Source organism: Eschrichtius robustus, chromosome 4 (genome assembly GCF_028021215.1).
Source record: "Eschrichtius robustus isolate mEscRob2 chromosome 4, mEscRob2.pri, whole genome shotgun sequence".
Classification (NCBI taxonomy): Eukaryota; Metazoa; Chordata; class Mammalia; order Artiodactyla; family Eschrichtiidae; genus Eschrichtius; species Eschrichtius robustus.
This window is the reverse complement of record NC_090827.1, coordinates 3136240-3149050: the sequence shown is the minus strand read 5'-3', so window position 1 is coordinate 3149050 and position 12811 is coordinate 3136240. Positions and strand designations below refer to the sequence as shown.

General features: G+C 49.4%; 1 protein-coding gene across 5 annotated transcripts in view; it reads right to left on the bottom strand.

Moving 5' to 3' along the window:
• The window catches only part of FNIP2 (folliculin interacting protein 2), a 118603-nt gene that overhangs the window by 39934 nt on the left and 65858 nt on the right, over window positions 1–12811 (bottom strand). For all 5 annotated transcript variants that reach the window (XM_068542399.1, XM_068542400.1, XM_068542397.1 and 2 more), the window contains 4 exons: window positions 12468–12568; window positions 12211–12300; window positions 10583–10654; window positions 5355–5484 (listed from right to left, as the gene is read on the bottom strand). In XM_068542399.1, coding sequence (XP_068398500.1) covers window positions 5355–5484; window positions 10583–10654; window positions 12211–12300; window positions 12468–12568 — 393 coding nt within the window. The remainder of the gene's footprint in view (window positions 1–5354; window positions 5485–10582; window positions 10655–12210; window positions 12301–12467; window positions 12569–12811) is intronic.

Sequence of the window (12811 nt, the reverse complement as noted above, 5' to 3'; positions counted from 1 at the left end):
GCATACAGGTCTTTTGTCTCCTTAGGTAGGTTTATTCCTAGGTATTTTATTCTCTTTGTTGCAGTGGTAAATTGGAGTGCTTCCTTAATTTCTCTTTCAGATTTTTCATCATTAGTGTCTAGGAATGCAAGACACTTCTGTGCATTAATTTTGTATCCTGCTACTTTACCAAATTCATTGATTAGCTCCAGTAGTTTTCTGGTATCATCTTTAGGATTCTCTATGTACAGTATCATGTCATCTGCAAAGAGTGACAGCTTTACTTCTTCTTTTCCGATTTGGATTCCTTTTATTTCTTTTTCTTCTCTGATTGCTGTGGCTAACGCTTCCAAAACTATGTTGAATAACAGTGGTGAGAGTGGGCAACCTTGTCTTGTTCCTGATCTTAGTGGAAATGGTTTCAGTTTTTCACCATTGAGAATGATGTTGGCTGTGGGTTTGTCATATATGGCCTTTATTATGTTGAGTTAAGTTCCCTCTATGCCCACTTTCTGGAGAGTTTTTATCATAAATCAGTGTTGAATTTTGTCGAAAGCTTTTTCTGCATCTATTGAGATGATCATATGGTTTTTCTCCTTCCATCTGTTAATATGGTGTATCACATTGATTGACTTGCATATATTGAAGGATCCTTGCATTCCTGGGATAAACCCCACTTGATGATGGTGTATGATCCTTTTAATGTGCTTTTGGATTCTGTTTGCTAGTATTTTGTTGAGGATTTTTGCATCTATGTTCATCAGTGATATTGGTGTGTAATTTTCTTTTTTTGTAGTATCTTTCTCTGGTTTTGGTATCAGGGTGATGGTGGCCTCATAGAATGAGTTTGCGAGTGTTCCTCCCTCTGCTATATTTTGGAAGAGTTTGAGAAGGATAGGTGTTAGCTCTTCTGTAAATGTCTGATAGAATTTGCCTGTGAAGCCATCTGGTCCTGGGCTTCTGTTTGTTGGAAGATTTTTAATCACAGTTTAATTTCAGTGCTTGTGATTTGGTCTGTTTATATTTTTTATTTCTTCCTGGTTCAGTCCTGGAAAGATGTACTTTTCTAAGAATTTGTCCATTTCTTCCAGGTTGTCCATTTTATTGGCATATAGTTGCTTGTAGTAATTTATCTCTCATGATCCTTTGTATTTCTGCAGTGTCAGTTGTTACTTCTCCCTTTTCATTTCTAATTTCATTTCTAATTCTATCGATTTCAGTCTTCTCCCTTTTTTTCCTGATGAGTCTGGCTAGTGGTTTATCAATTTTGTTTATCTTCTCAAAGAACCAGCTTTTAGTTTTATTGATCTTTGCTATCGTTTCCTTCATTTCTTTTTCATTTATTTCTGATCTGATCTTTATGACCTCTTTCCTTCTGGTAACTTTGGGGGTTTTGTTCTTCTTTCTCTAATTGCTTTAGGTGTAATGTTAGATTGTTTATTTAAGATTTTTCTTGTTTCTTGAGGTAGGATTGTATTGCTATAAACGTCCCTCTTAGAACTGCTTCTGCTGCATCCCATAGGTTTTGGGTCGTCGTGTTTTCATTGTCATTTGTTTCTAGGTATTTTTTGATTTCCTCTTTAATTTCTTCAGTGAGCTCTTGGTTATTTAGTAGCGTATTGTTTAGCCTCTATGTGTGTGTATATTTTACAGTTTTTTTCCCCGTAATTGATATCTAGTCTCATAGCGTTGTGGTCAGAAAAGATACTTGATACGATTTCGATTTTCTTAAATTTACGAAGGCTTGATTTGTGACCCAAGATATGATCTATCCTGGAGAATGTTCCATGAGCACTTGAGAAGAAAAAGTATTCTGTTGTTTTTGGATGGAATGTCCTATAAATACCAATTAAGTCCATCTTGTTTAATGTATCATTTAAAGCTTGTGTTTCCTTATTTATTTTCATTTTTGTTGATCTGTCCATTGGTGAAAGTGGGGTGTTAACGTCCCCTACTATGATTGTGTTACTGTCGATTTCCCCTTTTATGGCTGTTAGACTTTGCCTTATGTACTGAGGTGCTCCTATGTTGGGCGCATATTTACAATTGCTATATCTTCTTCTTGGATTGACCCCTTGATCATTATGTAGTGTCCTTCTTTGTCTCTTGTAATACTCTTTGTTTTAAAGTCTACTTTGTCTGATATGAGAATTGCTACTCCAGCTTTCTTTTGATTTCCATTTGCATGGAATATCTTTTTCCATCCCCTCACTTTCAGTCTGCACGTGTCCCTAGGTCTGAAGTGGGTCTCTCGTAGACAGCATGTATACAGGTCTTGTTTTTGTATCCATTCAGCCTGTCTATGTGTTTTGGTTGGAGCATTTAATCCGTTTACATTTAAGGTAGTTATCGATATGTATGTTCCTATTACCATTTTCTTAATTGTTTGGGGTTTGTTATTGTAGGCCTTTTCCTTCTCTTGTGCTTCTTATCTAGAGAAGTTCCTTTACCATTTGTTGTAAAGCTGGTTTGGTGGTGCTGAATTCTCTTAGCTTTTGCTTGTCCGTAAAGGTTTTAATTTCTCCATCAAATCTGAATGAGATCCTTGCTGGGTAGAGCAATCTTGGTTGTAGGTTTTTCCCTTTCATCACTTTAAGTACGTCCTGCCACTCCCTTCTGCTTTGCAGAGTTTCTGCTGAAAAGATCAGCCGTTAACCTTATGGGGATTCCCTTGTGTGTTATTTGTTGTTTTTCCCTTGCTGCTTTTAATATTTTTTCTTTGTACTTAATTTTTGACAGTTTGATTAATACGTGTCTTGGCATGTTTCTCCCTGGATTTATTCTGTATGGGACTCTCTGTGCTTCCTGGACTTGATTGACTATTTCCTTTCCCATATTAGGGAAGTTTTCAACTATAATTTCTTCAAACATTTTCTAAGTCCCTTTCTTTTTCTCTTCTTCTTCTGGGACCCCTATAATTCGAATGTTGGGGCGTTTAATGTTGTTGCAGAGGTCTCTGAGACTGTCCTCAATTCTTCTCATTCTTTTTTCTTTTTTCCGCTCTGCGGTAGTTATTTCCACTATTTTACCTTCCAGGTCCCTTATCCGTTCTTCTGCCTCAGTTATTCTGCTATTGATTCCTTCTAGAGAATTTTTAATTTCATTTATTGTGTTGTTCATCATTGTTTGTTTGCTCTTTAGTTCTTCTAGGTCCTTGTTAAACGTTTCTTGCATTTTCTCCATTCTATTTCCAAGATTTTGGATCATCTTTACTATCATTACTCTGAATTCTTTTTTAGGTAGACTGCCTATTTCCTCTTCATTTGTTTGGTCTGGTGGGTTTTTACTTTGCTCCTTCATCTGCTGTGTGTTTCTCTGTCTTCTCATTTTGCTTCACTTACTGTGTTTGGGGTCTCCTTTTCGCAGGCTGCAGGTTCGTAGTTCCTGTAGTTTTTGGTGTCTGTCCCCAGTGGGTAAGTTTGGTTCAGTGGGTTGTGCAGGCTTCCTGGTGGAGGGGACTGGTGCCTGTGTTCTGCTGGATGAGGCTGGATCTTGTGTTTCTGGTGGGCAGGTCCGCATCCGGTGGTGTGTCTTGGTGTGTCTGTGAACTTAGTATGATTTTAGGCAGCCTCTCTGCTAATGGATGGGGTTGTGTTCCTGTCTTGCTAGTTGTTTGGCATGGGGCATCCAGCACTGGAGCTTGCTGGTCGTTTAGTAGAGCTGTGTCTTAGTGTTGAGATGGAGACCTCTGGGAGAGCTCTCACCCACCGATATTACGTGGGGCTGGGAGGTCTCTTGTGGACCAACGTCCTGAACTCGGCTCTCCCACCTCAGAGGTTCAGGCCTGACACCTGGCCAGAGCACTGAGACCCTGTCAGCCCCACGGCTGCTAGTGTTGGGGGGTCTCCTGCACAGGCAGGGGATGGCTGTGGCTCACTGTGGGGACAAGGACTCTGGCAGCAGAAGTTCTGGAAGTACTCCTTGGCGTGAGCCCTCCCAGAGTCCGCCATTAGCCCCAAGAAAGAGCCTGTAGCCTCCAGTGCTGGATCACCTCAGGCCAAACAACCCGAAATTTATATTTTTAAGGTTTATTACAAATTTATCTCAATGTTGTTATAACCTATATAGCTCCAGTAACAGCTGCAATGCGCACAAAGAGCTTTCCCAAAATAAAAAAGTTATGAAAAATTATTTGTCATCTTGCATTTGCCCGGAGTGACTAATGCTGCTTTCAATGATGCCGATTGACGTACACATTTTGATGACCTAAACAAATGAATGTGCAGAAAAGTGAGCCAGGAAAACCTCATGATGGATGAAGATAGTGCGTGAAGTATTACTATTGATTATATTATATAAAGTTATTACACCAAAACATTTCAGTAATTTATAACCTTGTGATAATAGTCACGTATCACTATTATTTCTATTATATTTTGTAAGTAAAATATTTTTAATGGAAAAGCCTTACATTCATTTTATAGGTTATTCTGAAAATGCCTGAAGCCCTGGAACATAATGTTTCTTTAAAAAACGAACAAAACTAACATGTGATGTTAATTTTGGGAGAAGGGGGCCAGCAGCCTGATGCCCTGCACACGCCTTGGCCCCCCCAGTTTCTCAGCCTGTGCTTTCAGGACCCCCCCCCCCCTTCACGAAGGCTGCCCAAACCCCAAGACCTCCCGCAAGGCTGCGTCCCTCTCCCGAGCCGCACACCCGCAGCCTCTCCGAGCATTTAGCACTTAGCTCCTTCACACCACTGCTTATGTGAGCATTGTCTCTGCGAGCTCCTGAAGTGCAGGCCTGCAGCCGACTCTTTACCCCTTCACAGAGCTGACACATGCCGATCTCTATTCACTTACTGAGGCAGCCAACTGTCATGTGGGTTTGTAATAGTTACAACCTATCTTAATTCCCTTTTAAGTTTAGGAAGAAGAGGTAGGAAGGTACTGATGTAACATCATCATAAGCCAAAAACGTGCGTTTTGCAACATAACGGAACTTTAGATCTGAAAACCAACTGAAACGAAGGCAGAGAATATCTCGATGCTGTCTCTATTCGTAATCAGACTGCTGACTGTTTAAGAATTTGTTTCACCAAGAACAAACCATCCTTGAGTCCATATATTTTCAAAGACCACACTGGTGTCACCGTAGCCAGGGAAAGATTTATTCCAGCCTTCTAACTTACAAAGGCTACACCTGGAAGGGAGCCAGTGCAAAGAGAGCACACACTCACTTTAAATCAATGCCAAATCTACCCAGGTAGTCCCAGTGTCTCTCCCGGAACCTCTCACCTGTGAACTTCCAGGCTGAGCTGAAGCCGAGCGGAAAGCTCCGGCCCGTCTGTGCCGACAGCAGGTGAGCGCGCTGTCCGCCAGCATCCCCGGGCCGCCCGCCCCAGCGCCCTGCACAGCCGGGGGAACCCAGCTCACCTCCTGGGAATGATGCCGTTTTCCAAGCTCGTGGTCTGGCTCCGAAGCCAGCGGCGCTGGTAACTGCTGGAGGAGGACGTAGAGGAGCTTGGCGACGGGAAGGGTGTGATGAGAAGGCTGCTCAGGGAGGCTGCGGGAAGAAGATTGGGAAGTTGAGAGCTGGGCTCCAGGAGCCCACGTGCACCGACGTGAAAAACATCCATACAAGCCCAGGGACCTAACCGTTCAGGCTCTACCGGCCACAGCCAGCAGGGGGAGCCACTCGAAGGCTGCGGTGCAGCCAAGAAAACACCCTTTGAAAAACGAACAGGGGTCGCCGACACGGCAAGGGCATCGGTGACCAGGCACCAGCCCCACGTTCCAAACGTAACAAACATTACTCATCCAGTCAGAGGGCAGCCTGCAGACTTCGGATACAACGAAGAGTCCACGGAAGTACTGCTAACTGCTGCCCGGGAACCGGTGCCGCACACGAAGCCGACTCGCGCGCGTGTCCCCCCCTTGACTGCTTCGTCCCCCCGTGTTTCGAGGTGAAATCCAGGCAGAAGGGACTTGCCCCGCAAAGCACCCTCTCCCGCCGCCACCTCCAGATACACGGCACTTCCCGCTCCCGCCCCTCGCCACCCCCTCGGCTCTGCAGGAGGCGCATCTGGTCCTAGACGTGTTCTCTGCCTGGGTGACTCGGCTGCCCTCAGCCTCTCTGCTGCCTCCTGCCCCGTCACGGCGCGTCCCTGCGTGTGGCCGACGCACAGCCCCACCGGTCCCCGTCAGGCAGGCAAAGGGCTTGCTGATTTCAAACCCCGGCTGCTTGGAGGAGCTCTACGGGTTTGGAAGAACAGAGGGAGAAGACAGATGTTTTCCCCTTTACCCCCCAGGGTTGAGGAATCAGGACACGGAAATGTTACTCAGTCGGGGGCAGAAGGGAGTGGAATGTGCCAGTCGGCTGGCTGACGCTTGCACAGGCGGATCACAGGGCACCGGGCTGACTTCAGGAAGTGCAGTATACCATGCTCATGGGCACCCCTCGGAAGGCAGCTTCTCCACGTGAACCGTCGTACTTTTATTCACACTTTCACAGGCAGATGGAAATAAGCTGAGTCCCCGACATGAGTTCTGAAGTCCTTGACTTGCTTGGCTGCGAGTCAAGTGTCTACAATGTGCCAGGCGCTGTGCAGCGCACAGGGATCCCACACAGAGCTGAACAGCTGTGAGACCAGGGAACGCCCAGCCACAAGGTGAGACGCTAACAACTCAGGCTTCCTTCTGTCCACCGCAGAGGTGCTGCGAGCACCCACAAGATGCTTTTCTTCTGAGCCCGTCAACACGCACAGGAAACGTGTCCAGGAGCCCTTATTCATCTGTGATTCCTTGTACCCAGGACAGCGCCTGAGACACAACGGACAATTTATAAATGTTGGCTGAGCGTACGGCATTTCTGCACCGAAGTGTTACCAGGCGAGGCTGGCTTGGTTTCAGCCTTGAGGCTGGACTTAAACCTCCAAAATCAAATCCCCGTTTCAAATATCAGCGAGTAGGTAATTTTACTGAGAATTCTGAAGAGAGATAGAAGAGAGTTTTTCCTCAAAGTCACACAATACTACTTAATAAAAAAAATCCTAATTAGACATGTCTGCCTCACCCCCAAGTTTTCAAAATCCCTTATAAGACCAGAAGATCCTCACTCCTTAGTCCCAAATCTTCAGGGTCCCCTGTCTCTCGCCCAGTCTTATGCTGGGCACATCAGCTTCTTCTTGGCCAGCCTCGGGGGTACAAGATTGTTATTCAATAAATATAATAAATGTGGCTTCACAGCCTGACTCAGGGCTACCCGGCCGACTCCTTCCCTTCACCTCGACTGTAGCAAACTGGCCCAACTGTGGAAGCCACCACGGTAACTGAGCTCTCCTACGACAGAGGGCCCTCGGGAGTGCCAACCCAGACAGCGCGTGGCACCCCCGGGGCACACGGCGCACGAGGGGCACGCGGTCAGCACCCACGACACTCCTCCCTGACGCGGGCGGAAGACAGGTGCGGGGAAGGGGCTGGCGGAGGGCGACAGAGACCCTCGGTGTCTTGTCTTTCTGCCGGGGACCGTACTGGGTGCTCTCAGACTCCTCATCCGGATCAAGCTCCTCTCTGTAGAGGATGATTTAAAAAGCAAAAACCAAACAAACAAAGAAGCTTTTCTAAAGTTACTTCTTTACTGAACTACTGGGGAAAAAAAGATACTTAAAGTCACTCTTCAGATGTGACTTGTGTGTTCAGAGTTTTGGGGCAGCCGTCATGCGGCCAGTTCATCGTGAAGATGAACTGGAGTCAGCTGTGACTTCAGAGCTTCTGCTGGCCTGGTACTGACAGCTGCAAACATTCCCCATCTCCAAAGGTGCCGGCCTAGGTAACCTTGGCAACGAGTGACGTCTGGGGGACGGGAGGTCAGAGGAACTGCACACAAGCACTGCACTCCCGTTTAAAAAAGGCGTTTCCCACAGGAGCACTGGGGTAAGCACCCTGGCGCTGCTGTGTGTGCCCTGCAATGAAGCCATCAACTAAATGCACGGCAGGCCGGGAGCCGGTGTCTCGCCATCGGAGGTGGTTTGCAGATAAGCCGGGCGGGGAGGGTGGGACGGTCCACGGGCTCACAGATAGCGGGCAACGGAGAAATCAGTAGCACTCACGCGTCACTGAATACAGGTGCAGGCGTCGCCAACAGCAGTACGCACAGAGACACGCAGACACACAGCCGGCACAAACCCACGTGTCTGGTGTCCAGACCCTGGGATCTAATTCCGTCTCCAGTGAAAGGACAGGGCAACATGGAGACACGACGGATTCTAGGGATGAGGCAGGACATTTACGAGGCACGTCTGGAGCATCCTGTAGTGCCAGAAAGCGAGGAAGCGCTACACACACACACACACACACACAAAGCGAGGAAGCGCTACACACACACACACACACACACACACACAAAGCGAGGAAGCGCTACACACACACACACAAAGCGAGGAAGCGCTACACACACACACACACACACACACAAAGCGAGGAAGCGCTACACACACACACACACACACACAAAGCGAGGAAGCGCTACACACACACACACACACACAAAGCGAGGAAGCACTACACACACACACACACACACACAAAGCGAGGAAGCGCTACACACACACACACACACACACACACACAAAGCGAGGAAGCGCTACACACACACACACACACACACACACACACAGAGTGGGACAGGTTAAAGAAACACAGGAGCCAATGGAAAGCACTCCATGGCTTCCATGGCCAAAGCTGGAGCCACGTGAGTGGCAAAATAAAGCAGTAGTGGGCTGACCTGAAGTGTAAAGTAAGCATTCTGAGTCCATGTTGATATGAACAACTGACTGACAGGACGCATGAGGAAGGAGGACAGCCGGCCACGCAGCAGAGCTCTGAGTAGCTGACGCGGGGCCCCGCCCGCGGGAGACGGGGAGAGCCAGACAGACCCTGTGCCAGCCAGGTGACCAAGGCCGCCACCAGCGGTCGTAACTTACGTTGACAGCACACGCCCTTGGTTGGGGGCGATGAAAATGTCACCGAACCTCCGTGACCTCTCTTCCAAAACCCGGTCCACTCACGGGCGAAGCATCACACAAATGCCAACAGCTGGCATTCTACGCAGTACCCGGCTGCTACTTCTGGAGACTGTCAAGGTCGTCACAAAACGCACAAAGCCTGAGGAACTGCCAGAGCCGAGCAGAGCCAAACGGACGTGACAACTAACCGCCCCACCTTACGGGCTGAGCTGTTAGCGACAGGGAGGTTACACCGGAGTTCCCTACTGCCGCGTCGACTGCTCTGCAAACCTGCAACTGTTCTGAAAGATAAATCTATTCAAGACATTTCCCCAGCTCTCAACTCTTCAGACGGGAAGTTACAAATTACAGAAAACAGGAATAAACAACGCCTGTAAGTTCTCTCCATCTTCCGCTGCTAATGCAGGTCAAACAGCCGGAGCCGCCGCTCTGCTCCAGGACGAAGACCCTGGGCCACACAGTGCGGGTGACGTGAGGAGCACAGGCCGGAGGAAGCGACCCCGGTGGCGGCACAAGCGGCCTTTGGTGGAGGGCGACCCTCCCAGGGCTGCCGCGGGGATTTCAGAGCAGCTCCCAGGACGGAAGGGGAGCAGCCAGCCCCCCATCTGCCCGGACCCCCAACAGGAGGGCGGGAGCCTCCAAGGAGAGACGGCGGGTTCAGGGGCCCAGCTGCCGACAAGCCAAAGCTCACATTTGCATCAGGTTCACGTCTGCCCCCTCCTCCTGAGAAGGCGTTCAGATCCGGCTGCTACTGACCTTTCACTTCAGTGCGAACGTGGCCCTCAACTGTCCCACTTCTCAAAGGGCGAGGGACACTCATCTTGGGAGCAATTCAGAGTTGGAATGAACAGGCTGGGACCTGGGACCCTCTGCTGCAGGACTTGCACCTGGACCCGCTTCTCCTCCACCCACAGATACAAAGAAACTCTAAGGGACTAAAAATAACTGGGTGCATGTGCAGTTAGTTGGGGCACATTATGGACAAAAGATACAAAGAGACCAAAAACCCAACTGCCACTTCTGAGGAGCCCGGAGCAAAGGCAGGGAGCTTCACACGCCGCCTGCACTCAGCACCGCCTAAGGGGCGGGCAGACCACTTAAGCCACACCTCTGGCCGACCCCTGGACACACCCCTGCCCTCACCCCTTATAAGGAATGAGCTCACCCCCCACTCAGGGAGCCAGCCGGCAAGGGAGACTGTCCTTTGTTCTCCTTCCCTCGTGCTGCAGCAGGGGCCCCAGTACAGCCTTGCCTCAATTTCTTGTCTGGCCCCTAGTCAATATCTATTGATCAAGGAGGCCCAGAACCCCGGTCAGTCACAACCTGACATGAGGAGAGAAGGGGTACAGGAGACAAAATCCGGCGCATCACGACTCCAGGACAGAAGAAAGAGCGAGCAGGTCGGCGGGCAGCCCCCGTGGTCACAGCCAGAGGGGTTCCCGGGGACACTATCCTTCCCCGGGTTGGATGCTCAGGACTCAGCCGGTCCCGGGGCCACTGGCTCAGGGAGGCTCCCCTCTTTTCAGCGGGGCGCTGCTCGACGTACGCTCGGCTCGCGGGAGCCGGCCCGGTGCGCGTCCCACCCAGACCTCCGAGGGCTCGCCCCGCGGGCGCCGCCGGCCAGAGGGAAGCACGTACCTGAGCGGGCGATGCCGCTGTCCCTGTCTTCGCTCTGCCCTCTGCTTGGCATGTCCACCGGCGTGCTGTGCACTGCAGGAAGCAAGGAGACCAGGTCACGGGGCTCGCAGAGGCGGGCCGCTCCGACCGCCTGCACCCGCTTTGCGACTGCTGCGGTGACCGCACCAGCGCGCACAGGGAGGCCTGGGAAAGCAGAATGCGGTTCAGGAGAGACGGGCGAAGGCGCGGGCAGAGGCCAGCGGCGCCCTGCCCGTGCCTGGCCCCCGGCAGCTCTGCAGAGGCTCTTCCGAGGGACGCTCGCCTCTAAAAGAAGCCGAGCCTGCAGCTGTGAGGACACTTCGTGCGACGGACGAGCCGGCGTCCTCGAGCAGAAACTTTCAGCCGTTTCCCTCGTGAGTAGCGGTTAAATAGCATTCAAGTATTTTCAGTACTTTCAGCCGTTTCCCCCGTTAGTAGCGGTTAAATAGCATTCAAGTATTTTCAGTGGTTTCAGTGTACTGAAATACTGCAAAATATTAAGCGCTTTCACAATGCTTTATAATCAGTTTCGGTAGTAACTACAGGCAACCTCGAGAAGAGAAAGGCTTGAAAACCAGTTCAGGAATTTAAAAAACCCTTCTGTGTTTTATAACCCCTCTCTTGGCAGATAGAAACACTTATATTCATTTTCAAACATCTATTCCTCCGCCTCTTTTCCATATACACCCGTACACAATGCTACTGTAGAGCTGCTAAGAAAACACTGTAAAGGACTGCAGACTTCACGTTGGTCTCAACTGTGTACTTGTTGAGCTACACGGTAGCTCACGCGTCGCTACGTAAGCTTTACGGTGCACGAGAAGCCCGCTGCTCTGCCTGATTATTACACTTGCCTGCTATTTTGTGAAGCGTGTTAATTTTCACAATTTTAAGGAGAGTATATAAACATGTTATCCTCACCCGGAAGTAGGCAGGAGGGCGTCAGTCAGTTAACTAGGGTGCCTAGCATATTTCGGCTACGGTGAAAAACAGAATGCAGAACACCGTCTGCGGTAAACACAACCCCTAATGTTCGCAATGAGGGCTCCCACGCTAGTTAATCACGCCAGCCTGCGGCAGACATTCGACAGCCTGGGCTAGAAGGCCGGGCCGGTCTCAGAATGTACCTACCCAGAGATGGAGGTGCCTACACCTGTAAAGAAGCTGGAAAGTACATTTGAACTACTTAAATGCTACGGACAGAGAGAGGGAGAGGCCGGTCTTCCATGCTCTTGTTAGGGTGACTTTTGAAGACACAGTGCAGGTAAGGGTGCAGGTGAAAAATGGATCAAAGATACCACGGCAAAGAGAAACAGTTCACGGCAGCGGAAGAGGCCGAGGAAAATCGGAAGATGTTATCCTCTTAGAAACACGAAGGGCTCATTTCAGATCCAAATTGGCTTACGCCGCAGGGCTATGAGCAGAGGTGTTTCCATCAGGGGTTCTGGGCTGGAGGTTTCAGAACGCCAAGCGCTCGGCAGCATTTGGAACTAAACATCTCACGAGCCCCTTGGATTTCTAGAGAGGCGCCCAACAGATTTGTTTCTAAGAACCTGCCCGGGATTTACTAACGTGTGGGGGTCGCACCGTGCTCAGCATTCCACACAAACCTGCAAAGAAAGAGGCACTGCGGCTGAGCCGGAGCGGTCCTCCTTCGGCCGCCCCCGGGGGCAGTTTGCTGCCGCATCCCTGCAGCACACCTGGGGCGGAGACACACACGGGGGCGGACAAAGTACACACACAGAAATAAACACAGATTAAAGATAATGCCCAAACAAAACAACACCACAAACTCAAAGAAAGCAAAACGCACACCCACGACGGCGGGACCCGGAAAGCAAGACCCCGCTTACGTGGCGGAGTTTACCTAGGTTACTTCCAGTACGACAGGGACCCAGGTTATTCTGATTTGTGTTCAGTTTCCCCAGGTTAGGATCTTGGTTGATGTATTCGAAGCTGTCTTGCAAGCTAAGTCCAGAGAGGGAAGGAAGGGAGAGAGAGGAGAAAAACATCAAGGGACGAACAAAGCTGTTTGCTAACAGACAACTTTTAATAAAGTCTCACATCTACCGAAGAGACTTAAACTTTAGGGGAATTTGTTGCGGGAAAAGACAAGAGAGGCTTTGGGAGGTAGTTCAACCTATAAAACTAAATGACACATTCCAAACAATTTCACAATATTATGTAACGAGGGACACCGAATTCTAAAAT